The sequence below is a fragment of the Prinia subflava genome, chromosome 11, assembly GCF_021018805.1.
Source record: "Prinia subflava isolate CZ2003 ecotype Zambia chromosome 11, Cam_Psub_1.2, whole genome shotgun sequence".
Taxonomy (NCBI): Eukaryota; Metazoa; Chordata; class Aves; order Passeriformes; family Cisticolidae; genus Prinia; species Prinia subflava.
This window is the reverse complement of record NC_086257.1, coordinates 13,991,465-14,007,835: the sequence shown is the minus strand read 5'-3', so window position 1 is coordinate 14,007,835 and position 16,371 is coordinate 13,991,465. Positions and strand designations below refer to the sequence as shown.

At 43.3% G+C, this 16,371-nt stretch overlaps 1 protein-coding gene across 1 annotated transcript in view; it reads right to left on the bottom strand.

Moving 5' to 3' along the window:
* Window positions 1-14,780: 14,780 nt before the first annotated feature.
* Window positions 14,781-16,371, bottom strand: part of ATP13A4 (ATPase 13A4) — a 36,533-nt gene continuing 34,942 nt past the window's right edge. The window contains exon 30 of the mRNA XM_063408713.1: window positions 14,781-15,979. Within this exon, the coding sequence (XP_063264783.1) occupies window positions 15,758-15,979 (222 nt within the window). The 3' untranslated portion in view covers window positions 14,781-15,757. The remainder of the gene's footprint in view (window positions 15,980-16,371) is intronic.

The window sequence follows — 16,371 nt, the reverse complement described above, 5'->3', positions numbered from 1 at the left end:
CGTGACCCCCAGCAACGCTAGCCTGGTTGCCACATCTCCTTTTATTTCATTGTCTGGGATGATTTTTGTGATAGTCCACAAGCACTTGCAAGCAAATTTTCCATTCCTTCCCCTCTCGCCCCTCCCAACACACTTCCCTTTCAGTGCTTTTCTAAAGACTGGTGATGACTTTCTACCCATATCCTGATTTTATCAGCTATATCCTTCAGGCTCTTTTTGTGAATCATTGATTTTGCTTAGCTTTATGAAAAGGTAACATAAAAGTATTGCTGTGGGCCTGAGTAGGTGGAAAAGTCCTGGTTGCCAGGACTGCAAAAGGACAAGTCAGGCATGTGCAGTGTCTTGGAGTGCCTGTGGTGCCTAAATTCAGCAGCTCCTGTGAGGTCGTGAGGTGGAAAGAAAGAAGCTGAGCATCCTAAACCTTGCTGGCAGGATGGGTCAACAGCTGCCAGGGGCTCCCTGGCAAATTCCTGACTTCTGGGGAAAAGAGGAGGCAGAGCTAAGTGGGTGCTAAAACCAAGGGAATTGCCCTTTGCTTTCTCCTGGGGGTGTTTGCAAAACAAGGATAAAACACAAAGATGCGTGTGCAGATTTTCCAGCTGATAAATCCTCGGTCCCATCTCAGCCTGGCTGCTTGCAGCTTCTTTCTGGTCTTACCTGTCTTCTGTAGAGAATCAGTTCTCTGTTAAATGGGCTTGGCACCTGCCTTTTAACAAAACTCCTAAAAAAGTCAACTCTGCTAAGATTAAGAAACGTCCAGCCCTCTCATCCAGGAGCAAAAAGCTGCAAGAGAAGTCCCAGTCAACTGAGGGGTAGGCAGGCTCAAATCATCTCTGCAGGACTCAAACAGAAAAGGAGAGAGAGATTTTTAAAAGTGATATCATCACAGGCTTTTCTCTATCTTCTCTGGGAATGGAAGTCAGGCAAGGTAAGGCTGCGAATCTCAGATGAATTCTTTTTGATGTGTGTATTTCAAAATGAATACATCTGACCCTCGTGCTCTGCGCTCACAGTAACACATACTTCTGCACTAAATCCACCACATCATCTTCTGGAGGCACCTGTTTTCTAAACCAAGCTGCAATCTCCCCTTTCAGCTCTGCTTTCTCAAGGAAGAGGTACACAAGCAGAGCATTTTGAAGTGGAGAGGCAGGAGCTTGCATAGACCAGCAATTATTTTACATGCCAGTGACTGCTGGGGGTATAGAAAAGTCCACAGCATCCCCGTCCTAGCAGCCTCTCAAGCCAGGGTTATTTTGAGTGAAGAATACGATTCTGCAGAGTACATGTCACCCCAGCTCATAGGTTGGTGGGCTTCCAGAAGAGCATTCCTTTGGAAAAAACACAGGTCACAATGGTGCAGATGACAGAAGACAGTAGTCAGAGCTGCAGTGTCTTTACTGCTGGTACCATTTCCCACTGGGCTGCTGGGGGGCACACGTTGGTTTCCTGGAGAGCACTGTCTGAAAGGTAACACCCAACATTTTGTCCCTGCTCTTTCCAGGAAAAGGGAACTGCAAACAGCAATTCCCTCTTCTTTCCAGCCCAGCCTGCTATAATAACCAGGTATCAATTACAGGGCTGAAAGACATACATTAAAGGAAAAAAACATCAAACAGACATTAAAACCAAAAAATATTTGCTTAGTTTTTTGGTCAGTGCCAAAATCTTGGCTCTCAGGTGGGCAAAGGCCACAGTGCTTGAAGGACACAGCTATGAAGATGTGTGCTGCCTGCACTGAGACACTTGCCCTGTGATGCATCCATGCAGAGGCAGGGAAACAACTTTTCAGATCTTTGTTAAACTTGAAGCCCTGAATGTCCTTTCTCCCCTGCCTAGTGATACCAATAAAGATAAAAACCTACGGTGAGAACCATGTGCTGATAAACAATGGGGATGCAGCACTGACCCAAAACACCAGAATGGTACCAACAAACTGAATCAGGCCCTAAAGCGTCAGCTGTTCACAGCAAAGGCACCAGCTCAACCTTCCCTGCTCAAAACACAAACCACAAATCCTACTTACAGCAACAGTACTGTAGGTTTAGTGCTGCAGATGGTTTCTGTGTTCAGGATCTATGTTCAGGCTCCCACAGAAGAGTAGAAAACAGTTCAGATTCCATAGACAAATATTTTTGCCTTAAGGTATTGCAGAGCTACTTAACTACCCTTCATCTGCAGCAGTTTGTTTCTTTTGTTTTATTCTGCAGCTACAATTTTTATACCCAGATTAAGCTGTTGTTGCTTTTACATTACTAATTTGCTCAACAGCTCTGGGAATCAAGCACATTTCTACACAATCAGGTAATTATCTTCACATACATTTGGCTGAAAGGCATTGTTACTGGCTGCTCCATGACTGTCTGTAGCATCTGGAATTGAAAGTTTTTTAAGTAATGGCAGGCAAATCTATTCTGTGCTTACCATTATATTTTGCCTTTTCATGTGATTCCACTTTTGTACCTGATTCAGAAATATGAGCTACCAAGCACAAAGCTCTCCTAACATCACAAAAATCCTCCCAGGACTGAAATTTGAGGGTCAAACCCAATTCAAACCCCCATTCTTCTATACTTGTTGCAGTTCCTGAGGAATTAAGTTTGGTTTATCAGCACCTTTGAGAGCTGTGCACTCCCTCTCACAACCCCATACACCAACCCCGTGAGCAAACTCACCTGATCAGCTCCAGCAGACACTGCAGGTTGGGGACTTGGGAGCTGAAAGATGAGGTCACAGACACCTCCTGTTCTAACAGTGATATCACTGCATAGATCACTTTCAAAGCCTGAAATCCATGGCAGCCACAAGATGGAAAAATAGCCTTCCACCTCAATTAATAAATAATGAACTGTTGTTTTTTCGGAAAGGTGTCATGTCTTGTTTATGCTTAAAATGCAATATCCATAATTAGTGATAATCATGTTTGGGGGACAAAGCTTTCCTTTGGGGGACCTGGAGGAGCATCTTTGGGGTCAAACCCCCAAACTGTGCCAGGTATTTTCCAGCTCTGCCGGGCTGTCAGACAGCACCAGCCACTGTGCAGGAGTTGCTGCAGTTGGGGCTATTTGTAAATGTGGAAGTTTGCCTTGGTGTTTTTCTCTCAGCCTCATATTTAGTGCTGCCTTCTGTGCTGTGCTGGAGAGGGGCAGTGGCTCTGTCTGGGTAAGGGGTGCTGGTGCTCTGGATGCAGAAGGATGCCTGGAAGGGAACTGGCAGAAAAGCAGCTGCAAAGGATGCAAAGGGGGATTGCTTGTAAAGAGAGAGGGGGTGGGAAAGATCAGCCTGGAGCAGCACTGGATGGGACAGTCACACTTCAAGAAAACACATTATTGATTTGGTTCCAGAAGAAAACAAAAGGGAACCTTACTCGAGTTAAACAAGGCTGGACTTCTGGCCAGGAGATATCCTGCCAAAGATAGGCACATTCACCATTATCTGCAAGAAAAAACAATGAGCTGGCTTGGCAATATTTGTGCTTCCATTGCTCCACCGAGACAGGATTAGACCTTCCTGGTGGGTCCCTGACACTTGTCAAATACTCAAATCCCAATTCCAAAACCTTGACATGGTTTTGTTCCCCTTAGGGTTTAGGTGTCCTCTAACTTCATATTTATCCTGCTGTTTTCTGCCTCCCCTGTTCTGTCAGAGGTGCTGAGAAGCCAGTGATCACCACATGCTCTGCAGCAGCCTTCAGAGCAGCCATGCCCTGTAAGGGCTCCCCAAGTGCAGAACAGATGGCTGATGACAGCAGCAGTAACACTGCTCAGCCTGGCATTTCTTCTATCTGAAAAGCTAGCTAGAGAGTACAAAATCTGAGAAACTGTCCCAACACCAGCTATTTTATGGACTGAGTGATAAGAATTGAAGATCTCTGCTGCTAGAGGTGGTTATTTCACATTCCTGATGGCCCTGTTGAGCAAGGCCATTGCTGGCTGTGGAAGTGGCACATGGTCATGGGGTTGGTGTTTTTAATTAAACTGGAATTGAGAAGGTGACCGTGGAGTAACTCCACTGTGCAGCTACTGGCAGCATCACAGCACCCCTGTCATCTGAGGTGTTACAAGATGCTGAAAGCAAGCTGTTCAGGTTAAACCTGAGGCATGGTGGGAGCTCGCCTGGAGTTGTCAAAATGTGAAGTAACATTACAGCTGCTGACAGAAAAACACTTTCTCCCAACAGAACACAACTGACATGAAATAAAATTGGGGGACAAGTAAGTGCATTGTTTTCTCTGAACCTACTTTTGACAGCAAGCTGTAGAAGTGCTTGACAATAATCTGAGAGGACTTTCAATTCATTGCAAAATGGTTTCAGGCTTCTGCTTTCCAAGATGATCTCTACCTCAGTATGAGCATATACCTACTAGAAATAACACAGCCTTTAGTTTCAGACTGAGGTCATAACATGCCATTTCACCTCCTCCTTGTCAGTGTCCAGGAAACCAGGGACACAGCCTTCTGCAACATGCCTTTGTAAAACTTTAACCTGGCAACGTTTGATTCCTTACACGTTTTCACATTCATTTTCTTTACACATATCAGCCTGCTGTTAACTGCAGGCTGCTAGCTCAGACACTGAAATTTGGCCCAGCAAATTGTTACACAAACAAATGTGTTTAACTGCATTAATTCTGCACTCTTCAAGCATGACTGAAGTGGGCACTGCATCTGCAAAGCCTTGCCAGATATTGGTGTAGTAATGTCACAAGTCCTGAGGAAAGAACCACTCCACTAATGATTTCTCCTCAATGGATGCATGGTCCTTACCACACTTCCATACACCCTGAGGTAGATATGAACTAGCCCCCAGGTTTCCTGTGTTCCTCAGAACTACTGAATCCCCAGCAAGGAGGCAGTTATTAGGCATTAAAAGCATTAAACTCCCCCTGGCACTCCAAAGCAGCCATCCCTGGCTGTGCTTACATAGGGAGCAGCTGTGTTTGCCTTGCATTTTTCTGCCAATCACCAAGCTAATGGAAGTTGGAAGGAAACCCTCCCCCTCCAGTTTTTGTGCTTCAATGAGCCTGACTTTGCTGCCTGTTAGTAGTAAATCACGTGACTGAAAAAAATTGCTTTTATGCTTCTGTGTTAAGGTAAGAATTCTTTTAAATACTAAATTTTCAATTTTCTGATAATTCCTGTGTTTCTAAAAGCAAAGAATTCCTTTTATCTCTGCAGCATTTTTCTGCATTTACTTTCTACTATACACTGCAATCACAGCTTTACAGTGCAGTATCTAATGATTCGTTAACCTGCAATCAATAGAGAAACAAACTAGATCAGATAAGAGGAGCTCTTGAGAAACCTAGGAAAGTAGAACATAATTTTGAAGACATATTTCTGGCTGCTGTTGCCTTGTTTGGAGGCTTGTGTCATTAGATCTTACGTGTTTCTAAACTAAATCTTTCTATTTTCTGTTAAAGCTGTTTTCACAGAATCACAGAACTGATAGGGTTGGAAGGGAGTCTAGAGATCATCCAGTTCAACCCCCCTGCCAGGCAGGGTTACCTGGAGCAGGTGGCACAGGAACCATCCATGTGGGTTGTGAATATCTCCAGAGAAGGAGACCTCCCTGGGCAGCTCTTCCAGTGCTCTGCTGCCCTCAATGCAAAGAAGTTCTCCTTCACACTGAGGTGGAACTGTCTGTATTTGGTTTATGGCTACTGCTCCTCCTGTCACTGGGTACCTCTGAAAAGAGTGTGGCACCTTCCTCTTGATACCCACCTTTGAGATATCTATAATATTAATTAATGACATTTCCTCACTTTTCCCCAGACTAAACAGGCCCAGCTCCCACAGTTTCTCCTCATAAGAGAGATGCTCCAGACCCCAATTCATGTTGTGGCCTTTGCTGGACCACAAATAGCTCAGGTAGCTCCTTGCACTGTGGAGTCCTTCGCCTCTTTGCAGATCAGTGACACCTAAAATAACAAACCACAGAGCCACAGATCACTGGTTCTGTGTTTGCTTGGGATTGTTTTAAGATATTCAGTGAATCATAGGAGTGACCTGAGTTTCAAATTTGCAGACAAATTTGAGTACAAACCTATAATATCCTTGACAGACAAAAAAGAAAAGCCTGTGCTTATTTGCAACAAGAGGACAGAAACCTTGGCTCGAGTATTAATATCAATTATCCTTAACAACAGTAATTTGCATGTCCACAGTGAGCTTTGCACTGCTAAGATTTAAAGCCTTTACAAGCCGGGTCAGTAACTCCATGTTGAATTTACACAGCAATAAATTAGGAGGAAATTTAAGAACTTGTACAGCACAACACACTTGCTGTGACACCTGCAATTACTCTGATCCTACATTGTTGGATCACTAAATCTTCAGCAGATACACGTCAGCTAAGAGATAGAGAGCAGCTGAACTTCAGGCTGTGCATCCCTCTAGTTGTTGGGCTCTGTGCATCTTGAACTTACAAGCAATGAAAACTTGTTTGTAGCATTAATTAATGGCATTTAATGAGCCCAAGGCTTGTTTGCATGAAGAGTCATATACGTGCACTTGCAGTGGGGCCAGTGGAAATCCTTTTAGGATTTCAGCCCCAACACAAGCACTGATTAAAGATTTTATTAAGGTCAAAAATACCATGAAGTTTCTCTTTTGGTATGAGTATAGAAACTCCACATGAGTGTCTTGTCTGCAAAAGCTGGACAATATTTCTGATGGTACTTTCATGTACATCTTGTACTGTTCCTCTGTGATCTTCTGTGAAATAATGACCATTCTCCACAGCCCAGAAGAAAATGGGAATTGGGGTAGAATTGCTATTCCTCCACAGGAGTCCAGAAGAGGTCAGGAAAGTGAGAGTATCTGAGTCATTGATTACCCAAACTAATTCCATCCAGAACGTTGCATCTTTCTTGATAAAGTGGTTTATTAATAATAGGTGACTGTTTTGCTTCTGACATTCTCTGTCTTCTGGCTGTGTAATCAGACCATTGAATTCAAGTTTATGAACTTGTCTCAACAGCTGTCATCTCAGCATACTTCCCAGGAATCTTGGTGTTTTTCTTTATATTTGACTTGTTTTCCAGTCTTTGTCCCAGCCTTTCTCTTAATAAGCATATATTAATGCAATATTCCTGAGTCCTGGAAAACTGGAAACTGGAACATGATGAGTTACAGTGACATTGTCATGGGAGCAGAGCAGCCTTTGAAACAAGACTGATTTCATTGTTGCCATAGCACTGTCTTCCTGGTAGAGTTACAGGAAATCCTGCTCCTTCTTGGAAGAAGCTGGTTGGATCTATGTTTTCAGCTGTCAGAACAGAGCTTCCCAAGGGCCTTTGAAGAGGAAGTCCATGGTTTATCTCATCATCTACTTTCAGCAAGAGGTGACCAGGCTCTGCCTCCCCTGCCTTACACTCCAGTAAGTAAAACTAGGAGAGGAAATGAAGGCAGCCGTGAGTCGCTCAAAACCTCTTCAGATCCAGGGGGTTTCCTTGAATCTCCTTATCCAGAACAACCAATGGATGACAGGTCTCCCTGCCTTCCTCCCCTCACATACGGTTCCCCAGGCAGAGCATGGAAACCTAGGGATTTTCTGAAACTTGAATAGTGAAACCATATTGTTAGTGGGACTGCTTTTCAGAGGGCAAAAATACTCAGTGATAAATTCTCATGAGTTCAGCTTGATGTGAAGTAACTGAGATGGGAAAACCTTCTCATGGGCAGGGACAGGAGTCCTATTTAACAATTGCTGTTTGAGCAGAAACAGCAACTGGAGAGGAAACAACTCACAGCAGGGATCTCAAAAAATCCTGGCAATATGCCCTTGGAGAGGAGTTGTGAGGCTGCAGTATGGAAAGGGAGAGCATCTGCTTGGGCTGGTGTTGCTCACTGACAGGGCTGGATCAGCACAGTGACCCTGGGAGCAGTTTGCAAGCCACAAGGAGCCCCAGCTTCACTTCCAGCTGCAGACTTTACATCTGCAGAGCCACAGGCACCTTGTCTCTCCCACCTTGGTGTTAAAAATGGGTAAATTGGTTAGCCCCTATTGACACCATGCCTCAGCATAACTCAAAGGTTCACGCCCCAGTTTCTTTTTATGAAAGAACCTTCTTTCTGTTTCTTTCTTTTCTCTTTCTACCCAGCCTTGAGGTTTATTCCCTCCTGGGCATGCAGTTCAGACTGAAGACATGCAAGGCTGGGCTGGGTGAAGACACTGTAATTTCATCACAGAAGTTATTATCAGAGTCCTCTCTTTTCATAGACACGCATTTTCCCCTAAAAAGCTGCTGGCTGACAAGGTGTGTCTGGCAGGCCACAACACGGCCCATCACCATTTAATCTGGCCTGTTAAGGAGAACTTTAAATAGATATATTTATCTTTGATCACCACTAACATCCCCTATTATAGCACAAGCACAGTGAAATGAATCTGGAAGCAAGCAGCTCTATTAAAAAGCTCAATGAGTCCAGACCTCTTGTGCCTTGGAGCCATCAAAGCCTCTTCTGTCTCCAGCACATTATACCTTGTTCTCAGCCTGATCATAATTGGCTTATTAATTAATTAATACTTCAGAGACACCGTGAAGCTGCTAAACATCACATAAAGCCAACAAATATTTATATCGTATTAAACATAAAATAGGATATTTTGTAAGTAGAATTAAATTCCTTTACTGCCTCACAGTTTTGAGCTTAGCTGACAGCTAGTTTTACAATACATTTAAAAATGTGAACATTTAGGAAGGAGTAATTATGCAAATAGACTAATGAGATCCATGCACACAGCAGTAGCTCCTCCTCGTGTTCTTGGCAAGAGTCACCAGCACGTTCTGAGCCAGATGCCCATTGGACATATCTGGAAAAAGAGCTTTACATTGTGATACCTTACAGAGGATGTTTTCAATTACATGAATTTATTCTGACACATTGATCCAGTTTTGTTCTGCTGCTTATGTGAGACACTGCCTGCAAGGATGAATATTTTCACCTTGGTGAGAAACACTCTGGCACTGCTGGAGCTGCCTGCCTTTTGATGGGCTGTGAGTCTCTTCAACATGCACCACCTCAGGGGGCTTCCCCAGAGCACTGGAGGAGGGCCAAGAAGAGATTGTACTACGGCCCTGCAGTCTGGTCCCACTGGAGGAGTATTTTATTGGTTGACACTTATTAATTTCATCTCATTAATTTATATCAGATAGTAATTTCCTCTCTGCTTTCTTAAGAAGTATTGGGAATGTGATTGTTCTCCTCTTGCAATGAATTTCTTCTTTCGTTCATTATGGGATAATTATCTCTGTGGTGTTGAAGTATCTGGTGTACTAATAACTTCTAATTATCCTGGGAGTTGATATGGGGTGTATGATTTGCCCTGGCCACTGGAAAAGATTAACATTTTGGCATCACATGCACTGAAGTGCTGAAGTCTGTTATTGTATTTTGCAATATGAAAGAAATAGGACAGTTTTGAATATAATCAATTTTCATGTTTATATGGTTATTTCTTTAGGATTTCAATGGTCTTTAGGCTTGGAATTGAGATGTAGCCTGCCAGGGTTTAGGAATGTCCCTAAAGACACTTTGCAGCTCTGATCTGTGGTCTCATGGATTTGGCAGAAGGTAGGTGATATTTGACAAGCACCAAAATCAGCAAGACTTTATTTCAAGAGAAGGAACATTATCCTAACATTTACAAGATGAAAGGTTTATCGACTGAATTATTTATTAACTGTGCTGAGAATGATATAATTGAACAGTCCTGTGCATATTCTCCTAACGCCCTTCAGGATAATTAAAAGCACTCAGGCTGCTGCTGAGTTCTGTTTGCTTTGAATTAGCAGCCTCCTTTGTGGTTACATCTGCCACAGCAGTGCCCAGGTCTTTCTCACAGGGACAGAGCTGAGCAGGAAGCAGGGACACCCATCGGACTCTGCCTCCCCAAACATACCTGGGTATCTCTCTGGAGAAAATGTTGACAAGGAAGGAGAAAAAATGACAGGGTAGGTAACTGTAGAGATCCAGAACCACTCTAGGCCAGGACATGGCAGAGAGAAGAGCAGCTCCTTTCCTTCTCTTGCCTCCTCCCACCCATGTTGTGATAGATTTTTCTGAACACTCTGTATGAGGAGATTGGGTCACATTTTGTCCCTGAACCAAGTCTGTGCCTTGCTGTCTTGATGTTTAGGGCTAACACTGGCTTCTCTGATCTGTGTGCTTGAGCTGAACTGCTGCAATATCAGACACCAAAAACGAAAAAAATACATATTCAGGGTATTTGAGTGTTTTTACTTTCTACACCTAACAGTACATTAATGCTACTTGTTTTAAATGTGGATAAGAAAGGCATATTACACAATGACAGTGTCCAAAAGCTTAAGACAACTGTGAATTATTCAACCCACAGTTTTTCTCCCTCCTGCTGCAAACTACACTAATAATAAATAATTTGCTGTCAGAACAGATAGAGACACCTCCCTTTCAGAGAACCTTAGCATTTCTGTCTCCAATGCTGCACCTGAGAACATCCCTTCCTTCACAATGCAGCTTCCATCGACCAGGACAGCATCACAGGGGAGACAGAACCTTTTTCCACTTAAAAGAAATGTGTCTCCAGGGACTAAGTAACAAGATTCCTGTAGAACAATACAAAAACAACTTTACTTATGCAGTGGTTAAATTAAGTCTCAAGACACACACAGTATCAGTAATCTTCTCCACTCTATTATTTTAAAGCAGTGCTTCTTAGAAATACTACTGGCTGAAGAACAACAGCTCAAAGATCAGCCCTTTAAACTTCTCACTCCAAGTGAGCATCTTCAGCTTCATTTTCCTGGTGTCCATAAAACACCCTGACCAGGAAAACCTACCCAATGCCTTTACATCTCCCTACCACCCTAAGTATTGCTCATCTCCATGCTTTTGGGAGGCAAAAATAGCTGTAACTTCTATTTTATGGGTGAGGAACTGAGGCTGGGAAAGAAAGCACATACCTCGATGGGAGCTGTATATCTAGACACCTTAAACACCAGTCACAAACTGCTTGACAAGATAGTGTAATCAGCCTGTAGCAGAGCCAGGAAGCAGGTCTTGGAAGGCCAGAATTGTTGTCTTGTTGCTTGTTTGTGAAATTAAATTTCTAAGCTGTTCTTGACTCTTAACACAAATTACTGGCTTCACCTGTGTAATGACAGATGCTGCAGATACAGATGCATCATCACTGCATCATACAGGCTGTGTCCACACTTCTTGCTGCCCTGCCCACCTCACCTCCCTCTGCCCCATTCCTCCTTTGCTGTGCAATTCCAGATGCACTTTAACATATTAATTCATGATACAGGCTGGTGAGAAAAATGGGATGCATGTGACTCACTCACATGTGACTCTCTGGGTGCAGATGGTAACCTGAACTTTGTTGTGCTCCTCAGTGAGGTGATGCAGCTTGGGAAGCTGCTGTGGATGGGAAGGTGACTGCAGCATTGAGACACCAGCAGTCAACATGAAACAGGGAGTTACAATTCAGTGGCCATACTAACAGCACAGAAACTGAAGTTGGAGCTATCCAGGGAGGTATCACATCACTCATTAAAAGTCAGGATTTGAGTTCATTGAGTTAACATAGAACAAGCTGTGGTGGGAACATGGATCCAATTTTCTGTTTGATTCCAGTTCATGCCCCTATATCTCCCTTGGCCTTCAAGGAGCAATTCCTGCTTCATGCCAGAGTCAGCCCCCTTAATTGTAGCCTTGCTGTCTGCAGCCCCTTCTTAGAAGGTTTATTTGTGCTCAACAGTTGCAGGATATCAACAAAACCACCAAGTTGTAAAGACTGTCATTACAAAACTCCCATTGCAAGAAGAAATACAGAAATTCTAATTAAGTTGGGTGTCTGAGCTTCGCCAGTTATTGCAATCAGATTCATACAGTTGGATCTTCTGAGATAATGCTGAAGTTAATTGTCATTGCAAGGCCATTAGAGATAATGTCTTATCTTGATTTAAAAGTTGCAATTGCAAAATTACGGACAGCAGTACTCTGAGTACAAAGGTACACTGGCATCTTGAGCACTTGTTCAGCATGGGAGTGCTGCAGATACTGGAGATACAGAAGTGTGATGTGCAGCCAACACACCTGTGATGGCAAAGGCCCAGCTCTTCACATGGGCTTTGCCAAGATCAGTGAGAGGCAGCAATAAAAGTGTTCCCAGGCAGCACTCCACAGACAGCACTTCATCGTCTCAAGAAACCTCTCAAAAGGCTGAATCTTGCCCAGTAATTCAGCTCAGAAACAATGATTTTAGCAGTGACTTTGGAGGCAATGTAAGATGTGCCTGGCTCTAAGCAGCACATGATCATGACAAACAGGTCAGTGCACATCCGAGCTGCCAGCCCTTCACACCCTCCACCACCTCGAATTACATCAAGCTGCTTTCAGGAACTGCAGTTCTCAGTGTTGACCACTAACCCTTATGTCTTCCTGAAGATTTATAAAACATTTATCAGGAGTCAGGAATATCCTTGCCTGGCTGGCAGTCGTGTGCCTGAGGCACCCCAGGACACAGTTATTCCCGTTGAACAGCTTGTTGTAAGTTGAACAGCTTACCAGCTTACGTGTGTCTGTAACTATGTAAGCTGTAGAAAATGTTGACACCCAATTCCTCTTTGGCAGAAGCTGTGCTGGGACTTTGTCATGACTGTAAGTCACGTGATTTCCCAGCACAGCAGTCTAACAGAGGTGACATTTCTGATGCTATTCAGGAAACAGTACCGAAATATGGGGGAGGGAGAAGACTGAATTAGCATAGAAGTCTTCGATGTTTTATGATTTAAGAAAGTCACTGTGAATATGATATTTATTTGGAAAAAATAAAACCTAATGCTCTGTGAGCTCAGCAGTAATCAGCCTCAGGCTACTGCTAAAATGATAGTTTGATTTCCTTGTACTTCCATGCTTTTACCTACTCTACATTCTGTCAGCCTTATAACAATAGTAATCACTCACTTTTATGTTTTATGTTAAAACTGGCCAAAAGATACCTGAAAGCATAATTTTTGTTATTGTGGTTATTGTGTTATTTTTTTATTTTTTGTTATTGTGGTACCTAACAAACAGCAAAAGGTTTAGATTAAGTTTTTCAGAGATTTACTCACCACTTGGATTCTCTGAAGTAGTAACAGACTATTCTGTAGAGCTAGTGGAACTAAAATAGCCAGTGAAAGTGTTTTCTGCATAGTTTAGAACTGAAATGAAGTATTCATCTGACAAATTTGGTCCCTCATTGCAAATTTAATGCATTCTTCGACATTCACTAGAACAAAGAGACAGACACTAAATCAAGGGTGCCAGCCCTTTGACACTGAAGCTGTATCTGGACTGAACTACCACAAGCTTATGAGGACCAGTCTGCCTCCAGGCACGACCATTAGTATTTCAAACATAAAGTTTCAGCCTTGGATGGAAATGAGAAGTTCAAATTAAATAAACTTTTCAGAGTGCCACGCTGGAGTTCTCTTCAAAAGCTCTTTCCAGAGGGCACTGAAAGGTTGGTAACATCAAATGTAACCAATTTCAAGAGGCCTGAAACTTCTCATGAATTTTGTAGGGTTTCACTATTAGGTACTTCACTAAAAGTTCAGGCACATACTAGTTTAGAGTCCCAGCATTCATAGGTGTCTCCCATTTTAAAGACACTCATGTAGCATCCATAGCCCAGTAAAGTGAAGACAAATGGCACAACCATGTCCTGTATGCAGAAACACATGCCTGGCATTTCTATATGCAAACTCAGCAAGTAGCTATCCATAACTGTTTTCCCTCTTATCCACAAGATGTGTTTGTTTTGTCCTCTGTAGGAGAAGATCAGTCCTAGAGTGTGTCCTTATCTATGCAGGAAAAAAAATCCTGTGTCTATGTTGTAGGAGAAAAGGAAGTTATGAGGTGAAAAAAAGCAATTAAAAATAGCAATTTTGTAAATATTTTCCTCTGTTCTTAAACACATTTGTGCTTTACTCTGCTGTTGAGGTCACAAGCAAACCCAGCAAAAGCAGCAGCAGCTGCTGGTATTTGTTCTCTGGTATTTGTAGTCTCTGGACTATGAAATCAAGGCTGTTAAAGAGGAACAAGTCTGTCTTAGCTGTACTAAAAAAAATCCATTAAGAGGCTCCGTGAAGGGGCAGTTATGATTTGACTGTGGCCCCAGCAGCTGCAAAAAGCTTGAGCACTCCAGGGCTGTCCTGCTGCTCAGTCAGGAGGCAAGACAGCCCTGTACACAGGAAAAGTTCTGCCAGGAATAAGGGCCAGCAGCAGAGGAGGAGGACATCAGGCTTTGACAGCACTGCTCTCCAAGAAGGGACCCAGTCATCATAAGGGAAATATTTAGCTGTTACAAGTATGCAGCACCTCCTTAGCTCGCTATTATTCCCTGCAACCTTCTGCCAGGAATGTGTGCTAATAGCCAAAAAAGAGGTTCACCAGCTTTCCACTATGGATTATGTCTGTGAAGTATCAGTCACCCCATCCCAAAGCACCCAGATGAAATTTTCCTGACTGTCCCCCCAAGTGCTGGCCTGACTCACTGACCTCTTTGAAAAGGAGCAGAGGTTAAAGGAAGGTTCTTGCAGGAATAGGTAGTGTTGTTGCATTTATGTACGTCAAACACAGCACAGCAAAGTAAGTAAAATTCTCCATCAAAGGACAACAGATGATGCATATGAGCCAATGAATGAACTGCATCTGCAATTATGGAGAAACCAGACTAAACTTCAGATGGCTCAACTTAAGAGCATGAAAGAGAATTTAAAAAAAATATATATTTTGAGACCTGGCTGACTCCACATCTTTTATTTCAGGCCTCAGGTCCTCGAGGTTAATAACATCTTCAATGTTGGCTTCTTTTGATACTGGTAAAGCTGATGCCAGGAGGCACCCCAGCTGTGCAGCACTTGCCCTAGTAAAGCAAGCTCACACCACAAGGGACAGCGTGTCCTTGAAGAGCCACAGGATGAGATCATAATTTGTAATTAATACGTTCCATTCTACATGTTTTAGTGGATATCCTGAACAAATACCTCCTGCCAAAAAAAAGTTAAATAATGCCATTTTTTACGCACAAAATGCAAGTATCACTTGCTAAAAACTAAGAGGGCACACAGGTTTCCTGATAGCAGTGAGCTAGCAAGAGAGTTCTTTTTGTTCCCATCGTAGGAACAGCAAAACAATGCTAGGAATGGACACTTCCTGAAAGCTTTGGCTGATTGCAGCTGCTTTCAGTTCTGGAAGCCAAGAATTGCCAGAAAAAGGCAAGACTCCAAAAAAAGGCAAGACTTTGAGTAGTATCTGAAACTCCATGAGGAATCCCAGGAATGCCAATGCTCAGCAGCCTCTGCCAGGAGTAAATTCTACTTGTTTTCTCAAAGGGGATCTATCTGCCCAGAGGAGTGCTGCACTTGCAATTAGTTGCATTTCATCTGGAGCTGCTCCCACTCTTAGGGAGTGCATAGTGCAGTTCAACAGAGGACACAGCAATGGGGTGTTTCAACCACAAATTCTTTACCAATATTCAGCAAGGTGTTTGATTTACAGATGGCAACCATTTGTGTATGGGCAAGGGGACAGAGGAAACACCATCGTGGCTTTATGTCACTGCAGCAGATTTTGTGCTTCCAGTTAATTTAGATGTAGGCAAGAGCAGGTTACTCCGAGAATGGGAGAGCAATGATGAGTCAGCCCTTCCTGGTTTTAATTCATTGAGTCTTTCAAGGTCAAATGCAACTGTCCTGGACATGTGTCCACTGCAGTTTCCTTCAGAGTGAGTCCTCACTGCTGTCAAATGTTGGATTGCTATGGCCTCCCATATTTCCTTCTACTGTTACTGCCACAGAATCAGAGAAGAAGGTTTCATTCAGAGGTGGCCAGGCTGAGTCCTGCTCCAACACGTGCTGCAGCCTCTTGTAGTGGCTCTTTGAGTGGTACCTGAATGTCTTTTTCAGCAGCAGCCACAGGGGTCTGTTCTCAATGACAGCTTCCTGTAAAGGTAGAAGAAAAAACAAGTTTAAGAGGACCTGCATAGCAGTTTACTCTTCTTCCAGAGTACACACATGGGGCAAATAGTGGAGACCCAGACCTCCCACCTGCCCTGCTCATCGTCCCTTAAACTTTGTCCCTTTTATTGACCACATTTCATACCAGCTCCCCCAGAGTTCTCCACCAGAGAACTGTGACCAGTTCCTCCTGAGAGTCTTCAGGATCTGAGAGGAAAACACCATGGACTGACCATATTTTTCTAGCCGGGGGCAGGGCCTGATAGATCCCATTCACTAGGGGAAAGAAAAGGTGCCAGGCCTTGCATTCCCTTATCATTCAGATGGAGAGCCTTAAGAAAAAGGAGCAAGGGTGAGGTAGCAGCAATTATTCCTGT